Source organism: Phytophthora sojae (genome assembly GCF_000149755.1).
Source record: "Phytophthora sojae unplaced genomic scaffold PHYSOscaffold_2, whole genome shotgun sequence".
Classification (NCBI taxonomy): Eukaryota; Oomycota; class Peronosporomycetes; order Peronosporales; family Peronosporaceae; genus Phytophthora; species Phytophthora sojae.
Window position 1 is genome coordinate 3,292,740 of NW_009258116.1, and position 19,208 is coordinate 3,311,947.

Here is a 19,208-nt window from a genome sequence, read left to right on the forward strand (position 1 = left end):
GCGGGGTCATGCTCAGGAGCGTCGGCTGTGCTTTGACTGTGAACGAGAGACCTGTAGACAGCTCTTTATCGCCGTCGAGACTCACACTGACTTCGGTTACACCAGGTTTGAGCCGTGGGAGTGGGCAATGAATCTCCACTGCACTAATGAAAGTGACTGACTGCCGCATTTCAGGGGCTGAATCGTATATGCAGAAGGCATCGTTCGAGTCGATAAACCCTCCTCCTGATATTGTCACAAACCCACCCATATTTTCACTGACAATGGATGGTGCGAGGGAGATAAACTCTAGCTCTGCGATATAGTGGAATGCGTAGGATAAAGAGAAAACATCATCCTCACGTATAAAGAGACCCATTTCCACGACCGCCGTGCCTGTTGAGGGTGGCGAGGTGCATTCCATTTCAGACTCCGACGTGAATCGAACAGGGCTAGATGCACTATCACCAAATAAACAGAACATGGCGTTGTCTGACTGCGTCAAAAGCCCGGAATAATTCCCCGTAAAGATGATATTGGTGCCCCCACGGATGTCTCCATACTGTGGCTTCATCGACCGAACAATAGGGGGCTCGACAACATTAAACCAAAGCGGGGTCCAGACTTCCCACTGCTCACCATCCGATCGAACAAAGAAAGCGATACGACCAGGGCTTACAAACTGGGGTGAGGTGCACACGAGCTTTCCGGCAGATATGAATGTTGCGTAGGCTGTTGCATTTCCGAACACACACTCAATTGACTGCGTAAACGCCATTCTCGATCCATGAACCGTAATCTCCGTTCCTCCACGAATCCAACCAGATGTAGGCTCAATAAAGTTAATCGTGGGCGTAGGTTTATACCTACGAGATAATTCGGCAACCTCAGTATTTCCAGTCGGCGGGTCGATGTTGGAGTTGCTGCGTTTGTCTTGAGCCTCGACCGGTGGCAAATAGGTAAACATGAAGTATTCTTGTAGAACGTTATTGCCGCCGAATGAGAAGCGTAGGGGAACTGTCATTGCTCGAGAAGCCGGTGTTCGGCATCGGATCAATGTCGCATTCACAAAAGTCGCTATCAGCGTTTCACTTTGAATACGGCACTTGATGTTGAGATCTCGAGAGAACCCCTGGCCAATGACATCAACAACCGTACCCCCACTCGTGCTTCCACTCTCGGGACATATTGAGTGGAGCACAACTTCCTGTTTGAAATCAAACGGTAGCACCACATCGGGGTATAAAAGCGAAGTTGTCGGCAACAGCTGAAAACCTCCCGTCATTGGTTTGTGGTTGGGCGCTTCACACTTCACTATGGTGTTCGAGACATACTCGGCTATCGAAGAAACCCATTCCAGCTCATGGGTACCTCGAAAACCGCACCTCAATCGCATCCAGCGCTGGAAACCTTTTCCTGAGACCTTTAACACCACTTTTTGAGTTGCGAACGCAAAACGGGGATCGATACTTGCCACTTGGATTGATGAATGCGCGGAAAATACCCTGTTAGCGGGGTCATAGTCGCGACCATTTGGAGATATCTGGACTGAATAAGTCCCAGCTTTTAGCCGCGGGACGACGCATTGCAGCATTTCTGACTCCACTGATCCACCTACCGTCCGATAGAACAGGGACTCCACGCCGGAGAACCTACAGCTTACATTCCTGAAACTTCTCCACGAACTGTTCACAGCGATAGTTATGGGATAGCCTCCCACTACAGAACCGAAGTCGGGATTCAAGCCAGAAGTTTCTGCAATAGTGGTAGCGAAATTGAACGGAGATTGGAGCATAACTTCAGTTCGTCCGTCATAGGTCTCCAGCACTACAGTAAGTTGGACTTCACCGGCCACCCAGTGTCGGCGAGTCAGGCACTTTATACGAGACGGTGAGATAAACGACGCCTGGACACGCATTGACGCCTCCCCGAAGATGCAGTAAATCATATCGCCTCGGTCAAAATTTACTCCGTAAAAATCCAGAGGGAATGCGCCACCCACAGGGACCACTTGAGGTTCAAACCGTTCAATACGAGGTGGCTGAGCGTATTCAATTGGAAAAATGCCGAGGATCTCCGACCCTGCTGCGCACGTAACTTGAACAGTGTAGTTTCCAGGTTTCTTAGTAGGAAGTTGGCATGCCATTGTGTTTTCAGACCTCGCAAAACCAGGGATGGTTACTGGGCCGATATGACAGGCTAGCGTCATTGAAGGGTCAAACCGATAGCCTGACAGCGTAATGGAACGACTTTGTCCAGGTCGCAACACGGTTGTCGACAATCCGTTAACAGCACTTGGACATCCCGTATTTCTGAAAATGTCTTGGTGGAGTAATGCCTCTCCATTTAGAGAAATCGTCAACAAATTTGGGCGGTTTTGTTCAAATTGTGCGTCGGATACGCATTCCATGCCACGATCCGTTACGTTTAGAACCATTCCCGACCCGGGCACGCCGTCAAAGCGGCACTCGTAGTTGGCGTCTTCAGTAATATTGACTCCTTGAACGATTGCAGTCCATTGACCATCCTGCGATTGCTTCACCGATCGAATCTTTAGTTCACTGGGTAAGTCATAAAATTCCACATCCAGCCTGTTGCCACTTGTTTCGATGCCGTTTAAGCTAACTCCAAGCGATATAACACCCGACGTGATATCATTGGGAGTGATGCACTTCAGTATTGATTCATTCACGCTGATAGCTAGAGTTTTCGTCTCTCCAAACAGACAGCTTGCATTATGGAAAGGCTTGAAGTTTGTTCCAGACACCACGATAGTATTACCACCAATCGCAACGGAACGGTTCGGATAAGCTTCAAACAGCATTGGCGTTGCATACACTACAACATCAAGTGATTGCTCAGACCAAGAAAAATCATCTTGACTCAATCGGAGGGATACATGACCGGGAGGCATGGGTGGCGTTATGCAGTGCAGTTTTAAATCTGACAGGACCAACGCCGTAACCGTAGTGTTCCCAAACAGACATCGAACAGACCTTGATGTGCTAGTGATGTTAAGCGCAGATATAACAGCTCCTGCACCACCTCTCTCGTCAAACTGTAACGGGGATATATCCATGGGCTGAATAGCTGGAATGACGTGAATCTTTTGGTGTGTTGGGATGCTTTTGAGAGTGCTGTTCTCTAAGATAAACGTCAAGTTGTATACACCAGTTACATGAGCATCAAACTCGCACCATACGCTGCCCTGATTGCGATACAAACGAGAAGTAGGCTGCTGTGAAAATTGGCAGCCCACCAACTCCGTTACGTTCAATCCTGATCCAATCACGGACACATTTGTCCGTATCAGAGACCGCGAAATAACGGGAGGTGAAATATCGGTTACAATGGGGCCATCTCCGTACACAAAGTACATGTCAGCATTTTCTTCGACGTGGGCAAGCGTGTTGTAAACGCGCGCACCGACCAACACAGTCTCATTCATTGCTCCGGGAGGTGCAGTGCACTCAATACTCGACATATTAACAAGGCGAGCATCGACGCTTCTTTCGCCAAAAAGACACTCGATCCCCACATGTTTGCCAAAGACTCCAGTCAGAGTAACAACAGTTCCACCCAGAAATGATCCGTGGCGAGGTGAAATAGTAGCGATCGACATTCTCGGTAGCACCTCATACATCATTTTTGATTCCGCGAAATCGACACCATTGTTGGAAACACGGACATGCTTCTTTCCCAGCCTGGTAAAGGGAACTACGCACTCGATTTCAGATGACGAAATGAAATCCGTCCCAGGTGATTCAACCTCACCGAACGTGCACGTTAAGTTTGCCGAGTCCATGAAGTTTTCGCCAACGATACGTATTCTTCTTTCAGTAGTTTCGGTTTGAATGCCGCGAGACGGGTCGATTTGGAATACTTGCTCACGAGCCACAGCGCCGAACTGCACGAAGTTGCTCGAGATTCGGTTGGCGCCGTCTGTAATGAGCTCCACCGTGTGTGATCCGATTTGCATTGGGGGTGTAATGCACTCTACGGTTCCGAGCATAAATGCAAGAGGTGCAACTTCCGTTGAACCATCGAACAAGCACTTTATGTCCATCTCCGGTAAGATGTTGGCGCCTATAACAGCTAGTCGTGTTCCTCCATCTGCAGGGCCGAATGCCGGTGACACTTTACGCATGTAAACTGGGGCGTAAAACGTGAATGGTAGCGTTGTTGACTCGATATCACCAAGCGAAACCCACATATCTACGACTTCCGTACGATTTGTTGGCCTCATAGCGGGGGTCAAGCAAGTCAATTTGCTGCTTGACACAACCGTTGCCTTCACTGTGATCATTGGCCCAAAATGGCAATATGGCTGAATGGTGGGTGCGAAACCTGAGCCTTCGATCTGCAATAGTGTTCCACCAGTTGCCATACCAGAAGAGGGTGTGACCCGACTCAGCGATATAGGATTGCGTATTGAGATCTCCAGGCTATTACTCGACACTTGGATGCCATCTTGGAGGAGAGAGACCTGACACAATCCAAGCGGGGACGAAACTCCGGGTATCTCGCATTCGACCACAGTGGCAATTGACACGAGAATCGGACCAGTAACCACCACTCTACCACCGTCTTGAATACAACTAAATCGACACCTGGTCTTTTCCGAGGCGAACGTAAATGTACCTTGCAGCTCGAAAGTCATATTTTCGCCAGGTGTGGATACCTCTGGATCAATACTTGAGATCACCGAGGGTTCCAGCAGTTCAATGTATGCCCTGGCAACTGGGGCGGCCGTGAGTTCTGCCGATGCCGTGATTCCAACCTCTACGATAGTGGAATGCATTGCCTTCGGAATCAGTGGAAGGGGGCAAGTAATACTCGTACTATTTCGCTCAAGCACAGGTAACGACGTTGGCGTCATGCCTCCAAAACGACATGCAAGAACCGAGTCAGAATCAAAGTTTGCGCCAACTATAACAACAGATTTTGGCTGTTGAGAACCGATCAGAATAATGGGGGGAATAAGCGCATCAATACGCGCCACGTCCAGATATTCAAACGTTATTCCAGTGGCAATATGGCCGACCACATCAGAATACAGCGTTACTGGAATCATGCCCGTTGTATGAGGAGAACTCCAGCATTTTGCACTCGATTCATTCAGAACTAAGAGTGGCACACAGGAACTGTCAAAGCAGCATGACATGTCGTTGGAGAAATGGCGGCCCGTTAGCGTAATTGTGGTATTTCCTCCTGATGTTCCACGAGAAGGTGTAGCTCCAACGACCACAGGCGCATTAATAAGATCGATGGATGCGTTCGCAAAGACAATATTCACGCCACTATGTGCAATTCCAACCCGATACATTCCTGGAAGAGCTCCGGCCGGTAGGACACAAACGCTTTCGAATGGCGATTTCCATATCAAACGAGAAGACAAGGCAGAAACCTGTGGGTCGCTCGGCTGCAATACGCAGGTCATTTCATTGCTGAACACGAAAGGTCCGCCCTTAATCGAAACTTGCACAGATACGCCCACAATGGCACGAACCGGTATTATCGAGGAAATAATCATTTCTGGAACGTAGCGATAAAGGAGCGTGTTGCTCTGTATTGTGCCCGATTTCGATTGAAGAGATACCGGTAGTTCCATCGAGTTATGTTGGAGCCACTCGGGTATTTCACAAGTTACACAAGATCGGTTAACGATCTCAGCTTCGACGAGATATTGCTGATCATTCCATCCAAAGACGCAATCAAGAGGCTCATCGGGAAATGAATCCCCGAGAAGAGAAATATTACCGTTTTTCCGAGCAAATCCAAGCATTGGCGATAGCTGAGCAATATGCAGTGATTTTACCGCCTCCACCAAAATCACCGTTTCTTGTGAAAATATCAACCCGTCATTGGAAATAGATACAGCAAGCTCTTGCCCAAGGACGATATTCCGATAGGTAGAACAAACCACTGAGTTGGGGTCTACCAAGCGCGCAGCCACCACTTCACGATCGATTCGACACACTAGCGTTTCCACTTCAACAAATTGAGATCCGATGATAGTCAAATCGAGCCCTCCGTCATTAACTCCGCTGCGACTCGCAGTCACATTTACCACCACCGGAATAACCACGAAATCAAAGTAAAGTGTTCTACCTTTTCTCGCTACTTGTTCAGTAGTGGAATTTGTGCTAGGATCTGCGTAAACAATATCAAAGCTGACATGCTGATTAGCAGGCAGTGTTGAGAGCTGTGATGGCGTAGTACAGAGCAGTTGGTTATCAAAGACCGAGAAGGGTTTGACAGAGTAGTTACCGAAACGACAACGCAGGTTTGATACCAGCGAAAATCCCTCTCCATGTACGGAAACAACGTCACCGCCGTTGACGCTCCCAGACGAAGGAACTATCGTCATCACTTGAGGGGAATTAGCAAATAGAAACCAAGCATTATGCTCTGCGACGGTACGTCCATCGTCCTCCGTCAATGACACCGACACGAGTCTCGAGGCATTCATGATCGGATGCTCAACCAGCCAAGGCCCATCCAACTCCTCTTGATACGGGCGTGAACACCCCACGTCACCAAAGCAGCATCTCCATCTGGACGGATTGCTGTTCGTTTGGAATCCGTTAATTTCAAGGTGTACCGTGCCGCCATGTTTTGTTAGTCCAACACTAGGCTGTAGAGCCCACGAAACGCCACCCGAAGTAGCATTTTCTACATGAATCCTTTCCGCCGGACTTATTTCCCCACTGCTTGGCGACCACACACTAACTTGAGTGAACTCATTGCCAACATTCCACGAAGGGTTTTCACAGTTCATCAGCGTTGAATTCACAACTTGAGCGGGTGTAACCATGGATTTGCCCAACGACTCGAACTTGCACAGCAGATTCAACTCGTCGTCAAAATTGTATCCAACCAGCGCTATCGAATGTTGGGAATCAATACTTGAGCTCGTCACTCTGCATACTTCAGGGGGGCGAAGCAAGGTTATGTTGAACCCTGTGTCTATGACATCTTGTCCGTTGAGTGAAAACTGCACTTGGGCCTCAGCAGGGGCCGGTATGGATGTTAACCATGTATCGTGGGTTACAGAGCAAGTAAGAAGGTTCACTGAGCGCCACTGAGCTGCTAACTCATAGCTATCGCCACCGCTTATTACCAAGATGCACTTTAAAGTGTCGGAGTTTACAAACGGCCCGCCATACACTGATAAGGTCAAATGTGGGGCCAATAGCGCCCGTAGTGGTAGCACGTTTGAAATCTGCGGCTCGACAATAATCTTAAAGCTCACTTCACTTGAGTTAACCAGACCTTCGTATTGTGATCCCAACAGTATTTTCAAAGATCTTGATCCTGCGTTCAAAGGAGGAGTCACACATTGTGCTGTTGACGCATTCACCATTGAAGCCACGGAGCAAACAGTTGGTATGTAGCAGCATCGGATGTCCTCCACATTATCCAAATCAACTGGATCTTGCAACTCGACGGTGACTATAGTTCCACCAGCTGCGCTACCACTGCTCGGTTCAATACGTTGAATCACAGGTGTGTCGTGGCACGAGACGAAGATGGTTCCGTCTGCGATAAACCCGTCATAGCCAGAAATGGTGACGTCGAGTGTTGAAGTATTTGTGATGAACGGTGGACGACATGCCAGCTCGGTGTCGCTAACATATACAGCGGGTACAGGAGTCCGACCGAAGAAACATGCCATCTTTGAGTCATTTGAAAACCCAGTTCCTACGATGCGCAGTGGATCTGTTCCTGTGCACGAGAAGAATTGTGGTTCCACAGACTGCACCGTAAAGCTGGAAGTAACGTTGATAGGAAGAGCCACGCTCCAATCTTGGCCATTGAGACTAATGGCAATGGTACTGTTTTCACTTTCCGACAGAGAACTGGGAGCGATTGGACACAGTATCTCGGTCTCGGAAATCCAGATCCCTTCATGTGTGGCTGAATTGGCCCGACATTGCCAAAACGGAGACGACGGGAAGTGATCTCCAAAGACACGAACCACTCCATTAAAGTTCATCGGAATTGAAGGTGGAGATAACTGTCGTAATTGGATTTCTTGCGTGTACACAAATGTTCGCTGAAAGTAGATGTGGAAATTACCATACGCATCTGAAATCGATAAGCTTGCAAAGCCGTAATCGTGAGTATCTGGGGGTGTAATGCACGTCAACTGGGTCGCACTTTGCCACGCCGCTTCCACCCGTACATTGTTGAAGCTACACATCAACTTAAGTTCTTCTGTAAAATCGCCTCCACTCAGTACCAGCTTAGTTCCACCTTTCAAGGACCCCGCCTGAGGCCAAAAGGAGTAAATAGTTGGCTGCTTCACTAGACGGAACACTCGTTCTTCAACAATGGTTGATGAAAAGAAATCGACCCCGTTACCCGTGATACTAAGCGGAAGTTCCGTAGTAGAATTGAAGCGCGGTGACAAGCATTCGAAAGATCCTTTGGTTAGATTTTGAGCACTCACCACTAAACCGCCAAACCCACAGCTATATTCCAGCGAGGATATCGCTGCAGGATCTACCTCGACCTGAATGAGGTTTGGTCGGCCGACAATTCCGACGACCGGAGATATTGATCTTACCACCAGCTCAGGCAAAAGGTATAATTCCATTTCGTACACCACATCAATGCTGTCGATAGAAACCGAAAGGAATAGCTTGGATGGCGGCGAAACCTTCCCGGTTGGGATTGTGCATTCCGCTAGCCCCGTGGAGATAATGCTAGCGTTAAAACGGGATGGCAAGGATTCATTTTCACCACGAAATGAACACTCGACATTCAGAGCAGATGCTAAACCTTCCAACTCAATGCCAATTGTTGTTCCTGGATACACAATTCCATTCGATGGAGAAATCGAGACTTTACCGGCGAGCAAGTAAAACTCAACCACCAGCGCGTTTTCAGACATCAAAACACCGTCGCCATCCAACAGGCGAAGAGGAACGAACGCTTCAGGATGAGGTGGAGACACACAAACCACAGTCTGGTCCACAATCTCGGCTGGAACTAGGATTGATCCAAACGAACACCTTAAACCATCCGGGACAAAATCGGTAGTGCTCACACTTACAACAACTCCACCGGCGCTGCTAATACGAGCAGGGACAATTTTCTCCATCCTGATGGCATTTACAAAAGTAAATAGCACAGCACTTTGTGTTGAATGTGCCGTGGTGGCTGCAATCCGAATATCCACGGGCACTGTTAGCGCCTTGTATACTGGTGGGGTATAGCACGAGAGCGCGGAGTTGTTTAGGACGGTTGCAGGCACAACAATCGCGCCGAAGCTACAGTACAATGCTGAGTATTCCACCACGTTCATCAGCACGTTGGTATCTGTTAAAACTGCCATATTTGTTCCACCCACCACCAGTCCCGACATGGGGGTCACGCGCTTGATCTCAATGGGCTCCATCACCACGTATTCAAACACAGCCAAGATGGCTTTTTGTGACAGGATACTCTCCACTTGCAGAATTTGGTGCGAAAACGATTCACTTCCAAGTACGAATGGAACAGCGCAAAACCCCAACGTCGGTGATTTTACTGTGATCCATGTCCATCCTGAGCCAACAAAATTACACCTCAGATTGTGGAACTCCATCATTCCACTTCCCTTAATAGTGAGAGCTGAGCTTCCTATCCTCAGCAGCGTAAGTGGGTCTACAGACACCATCATTGGAAGTGGGGCGTAACGAAGCAACAACGGAAGCTGACGCGACAATACTTGGTTTTTGGTTTCCTGATGAAGAGATACACGAAGTGCAATCCATGCTCCAAAGCTGGGCAGAGAAGGAACGCGGCATAGCACACAAGAAGAGCTGACGAAGCTTGCCAAACTAGTAGTGCTTACCGCCCCGTTGTCAAAATGACATGAGAGAGAGCTTACATTCTGGAAATGAGACCCATTCACAGTCAATAAGTCACCGGGCCCCGTGATAAACGCTGGTGTTGATGCTGTTACAGTGGGTGCAGCTGGATGGAGTACAACATGTCAGTTAAGAATTGTCGAGGAGCAAATGTAGCGAGCAACGTACCATAGATGCTGAAGTTTGCAGGCGCTTCATACTGAGTTCCTTCGAATACTACGGCAACACTAACCTCCTGCGGTTCGGCTGCAGGCTCTGCTGGGGACAGACACAAGACCAATCTTGATGACTTGTAGGATAACCCGGTGATAATAGTACCGTTGAAAACACAGCTGGCTTGCTCGTCTGGAAAGAAGTTAGCGCCTGTGATCGCGATGATGTCGCCCCCGCTAGAACTTCCATACGGCGGATTTATACCGTTAATCTCCGGTGAATCTAACGATATCAGGCACAGTTAGCAACTGCACAAGGCACTTAAAATCGCAAGTGCTATTTACCTCGATACGTAAACGTAAGGGGCTCCGAAAAGTCCTGGCTGTTGGTTGTTAACCTGAGGCTGACGTTTAACACACCTTGGGCTACTTTGGGTGATTCACACGAGACACTAGTGGGCGACAGATACCGCGCCTGCACCATATCATTTCCAAAAGCGCACAGCAAGACTGTATCCTTCGGGAAATATTTGCCTTGAATTAGTACCGGAGTACCTCCGACTCGGGGCCCCCCGGTTGGAGAGGCAGACGTCACAGACCAGCTTTCTTCGTACATATACGGAATCGGGTTCGAGAAGAAGTCGTTGCCGTTCGTAACCATAATAAAGGTTCGCTTGGGAACTTCGACACTGGCTGGAGGTGACTCGCATCTGAGAAGCGTGTCAGATATAACGTTGGCTGGCACGAGTGGACTCCGACCAAATCGACACCAAAGACTTCCGTTGGACCATCTGCGGAAACCTTTCCCGGTCACTGACACACTTGTCCCTCCTTCGGACCTACCGCGAGATGGAGACACTTCCGTGATCGACCAAAACTCGGCTGCACTCCCACTGTCCAAGTTGAGTTGAATTGTCGAGTCCTCCGCCGTCACGAATTCTGGTGTGGTGCTTAATTTCACAAAAATGACCTCGTGCCCGTAAAACGAAGGCGTTCGAACAAATACAACCGACTGCAAAATGTCACTAATGTCCTCCACTGGGCCGGTCAGATTCATCGCGTTTGAAGGTTGGTCGCCGACAGGAAGTTTTATCACTCCAGCAGGAAACTCGCTAGTCGACGTAGTTAGTTGAATTTCCCCAAAAGGTGTCATTGCCAGTAGCTGCGCGTACACGAGCTTGGCGCCAGTGGTTTCACCCGCCAGCTTGACGGCGTACCCACGAAGAGTTATTGTCGATAGCTCCAATGGCACAATCATCACGGGGTCATCTGAGCTTTGAACTTCGAGATGGATATTTTTGAATGCATCAGTAATAGTGCCATCCAGATAATTGAAATCCCGCACACGTATACCCAGTTCTTCTGTATGCTGTCGTGAGTTGAAGTTCTTGTCTGGTTGGTACTTTATCTCGAAAAGGGCTGTATTGATAGCCGACAGGTCACCACGAAAGCGAAGAAGCCGATCGGCAACTCCATTCCCTTCAATAAGGACGACACCTTTGGTGGAGCCAAGAGTGATCACGCCACTTAGTACAAATAGCTGCATCTCAAAAGTGGAGTTACTGTTTGCAAATGTGGAGTCAACGTCGTAAACTCGAACCCCAAATATGCTGAGTTGATGGTCTTCAACCAAATATTGTGTACCCGGCACAGTCAGTTGAGGCGGATCATTCACAGAAGCGATACGTATCAAGATAGTACTCTCGTCCGTGGTGGCGGCAGTAAAGCCAGTCACGCCTTGATCGACCACCTTTATTCGGAGGGCGTCGTCACCGTACCAGTTCAGGTAGCTTCGGTACCACACATTAGCCAAAAATGCGTTTACGTTACTGAGGGTCCCGCTAAACAACAAGTACTCGTTGCGATCGCCATTACCAGAACCAAATGTGATCCCAGGGGTCGGGTCGAGCGTTAGGACGCCGCTCTTGACAGACATGCTGACCGTCACTTCATAATCGAGCGCCATCTCGCTGTCCGTATCACTAATAGAAATGCCGGTGATCCCTAGCGTCTTGTCCTCCTCTCCTGTAACCAGCGCAGGGGCAATAAGTTTTGGGTCGTTGTTCCAGGTATTCACACTGATAAATATGGACGCGTAGGAGGAGGATTGGTCCGTGATAAATGACACTGCTCGCCACTGGCTTCCGTCGACATTTTTCCACTGGAGTCTGGCTGTGTGGCTACCTCCAGCCAATGGTAGCACCATACTCGCCCTTGCATTCTTTATTCCACGAACACTTCCATCGACGAGTGAAGACATGTGCCGGTACGAGACTCCATCAATTACTAACCGAGCTTGCACACGGTCCCATGAGTCTCCAGTCCAGCTACTGAATTGGGGATTGTCACTCTGCGAAAGCGGTAAATTGTAGCTCAGTGAGACCTGCGTTGCCTTCGGCAGCGTGAACTGGAGCACCGAGTCTCCAACATCCGACCACTCGCCAACAGAAGTCGGTTTAAATTGCTCCAAATGGTACACAGACACCGAATCCAGGTTCCACTCGCCTACGGCCGCCAGCACGCGCCCCATAGCAAACCCGTCCAGAGCATTAGGCGATGAATACCACGGGCGACTGGATCCCAGAAGCGACTTCCAGTACAGCACTGCACTATATTCGCCGGGCACTAGATCCATGATAATGCTGCCCTGAAGTTGCGCTGTCGACTTCCTGGAGCCTTCGACGATACCATACGACCCCGTCTCTCGGTAACGAAGCCCATTGATCTCGAGCACCGTCTCGATCTCATCGTATGCAGCCGTATCTGCTCAGAAGTCACAGTCAGTGCTACAACATCGTCAACGAAACGCAAGTAATCGCAACTGAAGCTGAGAGGTGGGGGAACGAACCACGGGAGTACTGAACCAGCTCTGGCCGCACAGGCAACTGGTAGAAGAACCGCATCGTCGCGGGCTCCGACAGGCGGAAGTTCACCGCCATCCCGGACACCGCCTCCCACTTATTCACCGTCAATAACGAGACCGCGGCGATCGGCTGTGTGTGCCAGATGAAGCGGTGCTGGGCCGACACGATGAGGTTGCGTCCGCCTGCGAAGCCGTCCAGGATATCACTCGCCACCGCCCACTTGAGCACGTGTGTCCCGCGCTTCCTCCACTGCAGCTTGACGTCGTGGTGTCCGCGCGGGATCTCGAGCACGAGGAAGCCGCTGGCTGTGGTGGCCACGGGCTCCCGGTCGTCCACCGTCGTCGCGGACTGGCGGTAGGGCGAGCCGTCCACCGCCACGCGGAAGGACAGCTCGCTCACTTGGTCCACGGAGACGCCCTCGGACTGCGTGTCTGTGACGTGCGAGACCGCCACGTCGTACGAGATGAGGACCACGGCCTCGTTCGGCAGCTCCAGCTCCATGCGCGTGTCCGGGACGTCCACCCACGTATCCGACTGGGATAGCGACGCCGGCGACAGCGGACTCGCGCACCAGAGGAGCTTGGGCGACGCGCTCTGGGCGACGGCGGCGTCAAGCAGCCACACGAGCAGCGTGACGAGGAGCAGGGAGAGGAACCTGCTGGTCGGCTTGGGCGTGGGCATCATTGCGGCTGTGTATCTTAGGAAATGAAAAGCCGCCAACCTTTTTTCTTCCGTCCTTTCGGTGGACAGACGCCTCCTCGACAATCAAGCGGCACTGCCCCACTACGGCAGCGGCAGCGGCAACGTACTAGTTGATGGATTGCTGGGTTGGATGTACTCACGGGGCTTCAACGCTCGCCTTGTAGCTAACCAGATTATTCGATTGTAAATTTTGCGCTACAAAACGTCTGGCGCGAAATTTACAATACGTAGTGAAAATGTTATTGTAAATGTTGGGCTACAGTACGGTTTTTGTGAGGGGAGCAAAACAAAAGGCGACCGACCAGCCGGCAGCGAAGGCAGTGGAGGCCACGCAGCGGGGGGGAGCGCAAGCAAGCGGCGGCGGCGCAGCACACACCAGAGGCAGAAGATCGCGTCGGCAGCAGCTCCAGCTAGGCCATGACCACGTCAGACGGTAGGGCGGGCGCTTGCCCTCATCTCCCCGTGTCGCTTGCCAGTCGATTCTAACGCGGGGGTTTCGCCTCTCTCTCTTTAACTGGCAGACGAGATGTTCGGGGCCGGGTCCCCCACCGTGTCCGACTCGGACTCGGACGCCGTCAAGCAGGAGAAGGGCAGCAAGAAGCGCAAGCTCAGCAGCAAGAGCAAAAGCAAGAGCAAGAGCAAGCAGGCCAAGCGCTCCGTGAGCGACGACGAGGACGAGAAGGTCAGTGGCCGTTGTCTGTACCCATTTCCCCTCTCTATTAGAATAGGTTTGGAGTCTAACGGTAACTTGTCCCCCCCCTGAGCAGAAGCCCAAGTCGGCCTTCATCGAGGACATGGCGTCCGAGAGCGACGACGGGGAGGGAGGCGCCGCCTCGGACGACGATGACGACGACGAGGACGAGGGCGAGGACCGCAACGAGTACGAGAACGACGGCTTCGTGGTGGATGACGAGGACGACGAGGACTCGGACGACGGGGAGACCGGTAAGCCTGGCTGCTAGTGGCCCGCCCCAGAGGGGCTGCTACTTGGTTCTTTATGTGAGACAGCATGACTCACCTGTTGTGTCGAACGCCTTGGGTATCTACCTACCATCAGCGCGCCACCGCCGTCGTCGCCGCAAGAAAGAGAAGAAGCTCAAGCGTCTGAAACAGAAGGTGGAGGAGATCGATGACGAAGATCTCATGCTCGTGCGCGAGAACATGGGCATGGACACGGGCCCGACCCATAGTGACAGCGAAGACGAGGACATGGGCGGACGCTCGTCGCGCAAGGTGAAAAACGAGGACGACTCGGGCCTCATGTCGCGCGAGCTCAGCTACCGCATGTTCGGCGACTCGGACGAGGAGGAGGAAGACTCGGCCCCGCAGCGCGCCAACAACTACCTCGGCAATGATGAGTACGAAAGTGACGATATCGACGAGTTCATCGTGGACGATGACGAGGAAGGACGTGAGGGACCACGTCGCCGCAGGAAACAGGAGCCGATCCCAGCGTCCATGCAGGGCCCGTCGGTGTATCAGATGGGTGAGGCCGAGGAGCTCTTTGGAGACATGGACGGATTCCTGGAGGCCACCAGCGGTAAGATCCCGGAGGACACGCCTGCGAAGTCGAAGAAGGCTATCCTGCTGGAGAAGTTTGAGCCTAGCGTGCTGAAGGAGCACATGATGACGTCCGACGTCATCGCGGTGCGCGACCACGATTTACCGGAGCGATACCAGTACCTCTTCAAGAACCGCGAGTTCCCGGACGCGGAGGACCGTGCTGAGGAATCCGAATGGATCAGTGACTTTATTATCAAGAACCTTGAACGGCGGAACCAGCGTAACTCTGCCGCGTCGCGTGGCGAAATTGTGTCGGCTATTGACACTGTCTTGCGTTTCTATCACGATGAGAAGCTCGAGCCGGCGTTCGTGCAGCGCTACTGCAAGGAGTACTGGAAAGTGGTGGGCCTGCACACGGAAAACCTGTACGAGATTCTGGATCTCGATGTTAAGTGGGATAAGTTGAATCGCAAGCGGAGGTCATTCCAGACCGGTATCCAGCGAGTGGTCGACTCATCGAATGCAAAGGAATCAGCCTTCGTGCGTAAGTGCTACGAACAGTTGTTCGGCACCCCGGACGAGAAGACGTACAAGGATCTGTCCGAGTTCTTCGCTCTGGATGCGCAGGAGTCTAGCGGACAGGACAAGGAGAGCGCGGATCACAAGTACCGCCGTCCTGTCCGTCGTACGTTCTATCAGATCTGCACCAAGGCAGGATTGCGTCCCGTTTCTCTGGCTTTTACGATGAATGCGTCGGTGCTTGGTGGTATCGTGGCTGGCGTGGACCACGAAGATTCCAACCGTGACGTCCCGACCCCCGAAGAAAGCCCTGGTGTTCTGGCGCAGAAGTATACGACGAAGGAGTTTCCAACTGTGGATGATGTTATGAAGGGTGCTCGCCACATTGCCGCCAGTAAGGTTGCGGCAGAGCCTAACGTTCGCAAGTGCATTCGCGAGCTGTACCGCCAGAACGCTGTTTTGAGCACGGAGGCAACTGCCAAGGGCCGCGAGGAGATCGATGAATTCCACTATTGTCACGGTCTGCAATACATCGAGAAGATGCCGGTTCTGGAGGTTTTTGAAGCCGGAGATCTGTGGCTTAAGATTGCTCGTGCCGAAAAGGAAGGTCTACTGAAGATTACGATCATCAATGAGAAGGCCCAAGATCTGATGGACCCGCTGGAGCCGATCTATCTGTCCCAAGGCAACGATTCCGACGAGGAGTGGCAAAGCCAGCGTCATCTTGTTCTCCAGGAGGCGATCAACAGTTTCATGATCTTGTCGTTCGAAAACGAGCTCAAGCGTGACCTGACAGTGTCTTCTCGCGATGTGGTCGTGAAAATGTGTGGAAATGCGCTGCGGGAAAGGTTGTCTGTGCGTCCGTACGAGCCGGCCGATGGTGTGGACCCGTTTATTGTTTCAATCTGGGTTGAAAACACTATGGATTCCATTGCGCATATTGTGGCTCTTGACGTGAACGGAGAACTGGTCGATAAAACGGAGGGATACTGCAAGCGAGATCTGAACAACATCCAAAAGCTGTCGGCCACGCTGCTGAAGTTCCTTACGGAGCACTCGCAAACACATGTCGTGGTCATTAACGTTTCCGCCGGAATGAAGTGCATGGACATGGGTGGAGTGGTCGATGAAGTTCGACGCTTGCTGGGTCGAGACGATGCTTCTCGCTTCGGAAACAGGGATGGTCACGACTTCCTTGACATTGTTTTCCTGAAAGATGATGTCCCGAACATGTTCAGTCGCTCCAAGCGCGCCGATCAGGAGTTTCCTGAGGAATCTGAATACGTTCGTGCTGCAATTGGCCTTGGACGCTATTTGAGGAATCCAGCGTCTGAGTTGTGCGCGATGTGGGGAAATGTTGCCATGAACGAACCGAGTCGTGGCCGTGAGCTGCTGTTCTTAAATGTTCACATGATGCAGCACTCTCTTGTGAAGGACCTTCTCCTGACGGAGTACGACCGTGTTTTCGTTCAAGTGATCAACAAGTACGGTGTTGACATCAATTTGCTGGCTAACCACAAGCATACATCGTACCAACTGCAGTTCATTTGTGGTCTGGGTCCTGTGAAGGCGGCATCAGTTCTGGATAAGGTTCGTGCAAAGAACTACGTTGAACGACGCCAAGAACTTCTTTCCAAGGGTTTCGTTGGTAAGATTGTATACCGCAACTGTGCCGGATTTATTCGCATCCGTGAGCGTGATGCCTTGCGTGAAGCCCCGTTGAATCCGCTGGATGACACCCGTATCCACCCCGAAAGCTATTACATGGCAGTGAAGATCTGTGGTGATGCTAACAACAACTCGACGATTGACATGTACGACCCGAATCACTATTCGTACGCGGTGGAGGACACGATGTACCAGTCAGCGTCTGCAATTCGAAGCCGAAATGCCCCGCCAAACACCCGGCTCGGTGATGCAGAAATTCAAGATGTATTGTCCGAGCTCGACCTGTCTGCCTACGCTGGTCGTCTTGAGCTTCAGAAGAAGGGACCGAAACTTCTGACGCTGGAGTACATCAAGCGCGAGCTGCGATACCCCTACTTCGACAAGCGTGCAAAGTACCAGGTGCCGAAGGATGAGGACTTGTTCTTCTTGCTCAACGGTGAAACGCGGGAGACGCTGCGTATCGGCATGATCGTTCCTGCCACGCTGCTACACATGTCAGGCGACGAATTCGTTCGAGTCCGTTTGCAGAGCGGTATGCGCTCAAGTCTGCACCGCGAGCGACTGCCAGACTACCTCTCGGACGTACGCCCTCAGACGTTCCCCAAGGGCATTACGGTGAATGCCAAGATTCTGGCAATTCAGTCGGATCGCGAAGGTCGCTACGAGCTGCAGCTTGGATGCAACCGCCGCTCGCTCATCGACATGTCGATGTGTTTCTATCCAGAGCGGTTCCCGCGATACACGAACTCCAAGTTGGTCGAGAGCGACAGCATGGAGCGCGTAGATCGCCTGTTGAACGAACCTCCAGCTGAGGAAGACAAGGCGACTACGTTTACTCAGGCTACCCGCGTTCAAGGCAGTCACCCTTCGAGGCGCAAAAAGCGACAGATTGCGCACCCCTTGTTCCGCAACATCAACTGTCAGACGGCAATGCAGTACCTGCGAGAGCAGCCCGTTGGAGAAGTGGTTATTCGTCCGAGTACTCTGGGCACCGATCATCTCACACTGACGTGGAAAATGCTGGATGGTGTGTACCGACACTTCGATATTCAAGAAAAAGACAAACCGTCTGAAGCCCGCATTGGCCAGACGTTGATTATCAAGGAAGAGAAGTACGAGAACATCGACGAGCTGATCGCCCGCTTTGTGGACCCTATGAACAGCTTGGTGGACGATGTGATTCGCTACAAGTACTACAAGAACGTCTCGAAGGAAAGTGTCGAGGAGGATCTGATCAAGCAGAAGAAGGAGCACCCGTCGCGCATTCCGTACGCGTTGCACGTGTACAGCAAGTTTCCCGGCTGCTTCTCAATCACGTATATCGCGCGTGAAACGCCCCGCAGCTGCCACATGGAGGTCAAGTCGGGAGGCTTCCGTTTCTTTGGCCGCATCGAGTCGTCTATCTTGCCGACGCTGTCGCAGGCGCTGCAGTTTTTCAAGATGAAGGCGCTGGTGGCTCCGACGTCAAGTTCCTCCCGCTCCGCTTCGTACCACAACAATGATAGAAGCAGCGGACCGTTCGCCCAACGCTCCAGTGCGCCGTACTCAGGCAGCGGTGGACGTCCTCGCCAGAGTTCGCGCTGGGACGATCGTCGCGGTGGCGGCGATGCAGGGGGTCGCCGTTGGTAAGCGGTTGGTAATCACATCGCTCTTTCCAGAGATTACGCATGTTAGCTAGCAAAAGACGCGGGCGACCGAGAAGCAGGCAACCCAGACATGAAGGATCACACTACAGCACATCGCTTCGCAAGCTGACAGCAGGGGGCTAAGCAAAGCAAGCCGACCATACCCAGAAAATAAAATAAAAAGTCTGTTTTGCGGCATTTCACTTCGTTGATCCTCGTACAGAATTCTGCCCGAATAAGGAACGGGTGTACAACTAATAGCCTCACATATTTAATATTATTTTCCAGTCGATGTGGCGATAGGGGGATGTGCAAGGTACTGAGGTACTAAGGTGA

The 19,208-nt window shown here is 51.5% G+C and overlaps 5 protein-coding genes across 5 annotated transcripts; 1 reads left to right on the plus strand and 4 right to left on the minus strand.

Moving 5' to 3' along the window:
* Positions 1 to 664: 664 nt before the first annotated feature.
* On the minus strand, positions 665 to 886 carry PHYSODRAFT_434895 (hypothetical protein; the record flags this gene model as incomplete). The annotated part of the gene is made up of 1 exon (XM_009520792.1): positions 665 to 886. A coding segment is annotated over one exon (222 nt), but the record flags the coding sequence as incomplete, so codon positions are not given.
* Positions 887 to 1,633: 747 nt separating this feature from the next.
* On the minus strand, positions 1,634 to 2,188 carry PHYSODRAFT_451698 (hypothetical protein; the record flags this gene model as incomplete). The annotated part of the gene is made up of 1 exon (XM_009520793.1): positions 1,634 to 2,188. A coding segment is annotated over one exon (555 nt), but the record flags the coding sequence as incomplete, so codon positions are not given.
* Positions 2,189 to 2,406: 218 nt separating this feature from the next.
* Positions 2,407 to 3,958, minus strand: PHYSODRAFT_311033 (hypothetical protein; the record flags this gene model as incomplete). The annotated part of the gene is made up of 2 exons (XM_009520794.1): positions 2,407 to 2,506; positions 2,652 to 3,958. 2 exons carry the CDS (start codon positions 3,956 to 3,958, stop codon positions 2,407 to 2,409), a joined length of 1,407 nt encoding a protein of 468 aa, XP_009519089.1.
* Positions 3,959 to 9,930: 5,972 nt separating this feature from the next.
* Positions 9,931 to 13,536, minus strand: PHYSODRAFT_484858 (hypothetical protein; the record flags this gene model as incomplete). The annotated part of the gene is made up of 5 exons (XM_009520795.1): positions 9,931 to 10,274; positions 10,337 to 10,508; positions 10,953 to 12,069; positions 12,283 to 12,757; positions 12,840 to 13,536. The coding sequence occupies 5 exons, from the start codon at positions 13,534 to 13,536 to the stop codon at positions 9,931 to 9,933; spliced, it is 2,805 nt and encodes a 934-aa protein (XP_009519090.1).
* Positions 13,537 to 13,974: 438 nt separating this feature from the next.
* Positions 13,975 to 19,067, plus strand: PHYSODRAFT_349766 (hypothetical protein; the record flags this gene model as incomplete). Its single annotated transcript, XM_009520796.1, has 4 exons — positions 13,975 to 13,990; positions 14,079 to 14,239; positions 14,325 to 14,502; positions 14,615 to 19,067. The coding sequence occupies 4 exons, from the start codon at positions 13,975 to 13,977 to the stop codon at positions 18,874 to 18,876; spliced, it is 4,617 nt and encodes a 1,538-aa protein (XP_009519091.1). The 3' UTR covers positions 18,877 to 19,067.
* Between the last annotated feature and the right edge of the window lie 141 nt (positions 19,068 to 19,208).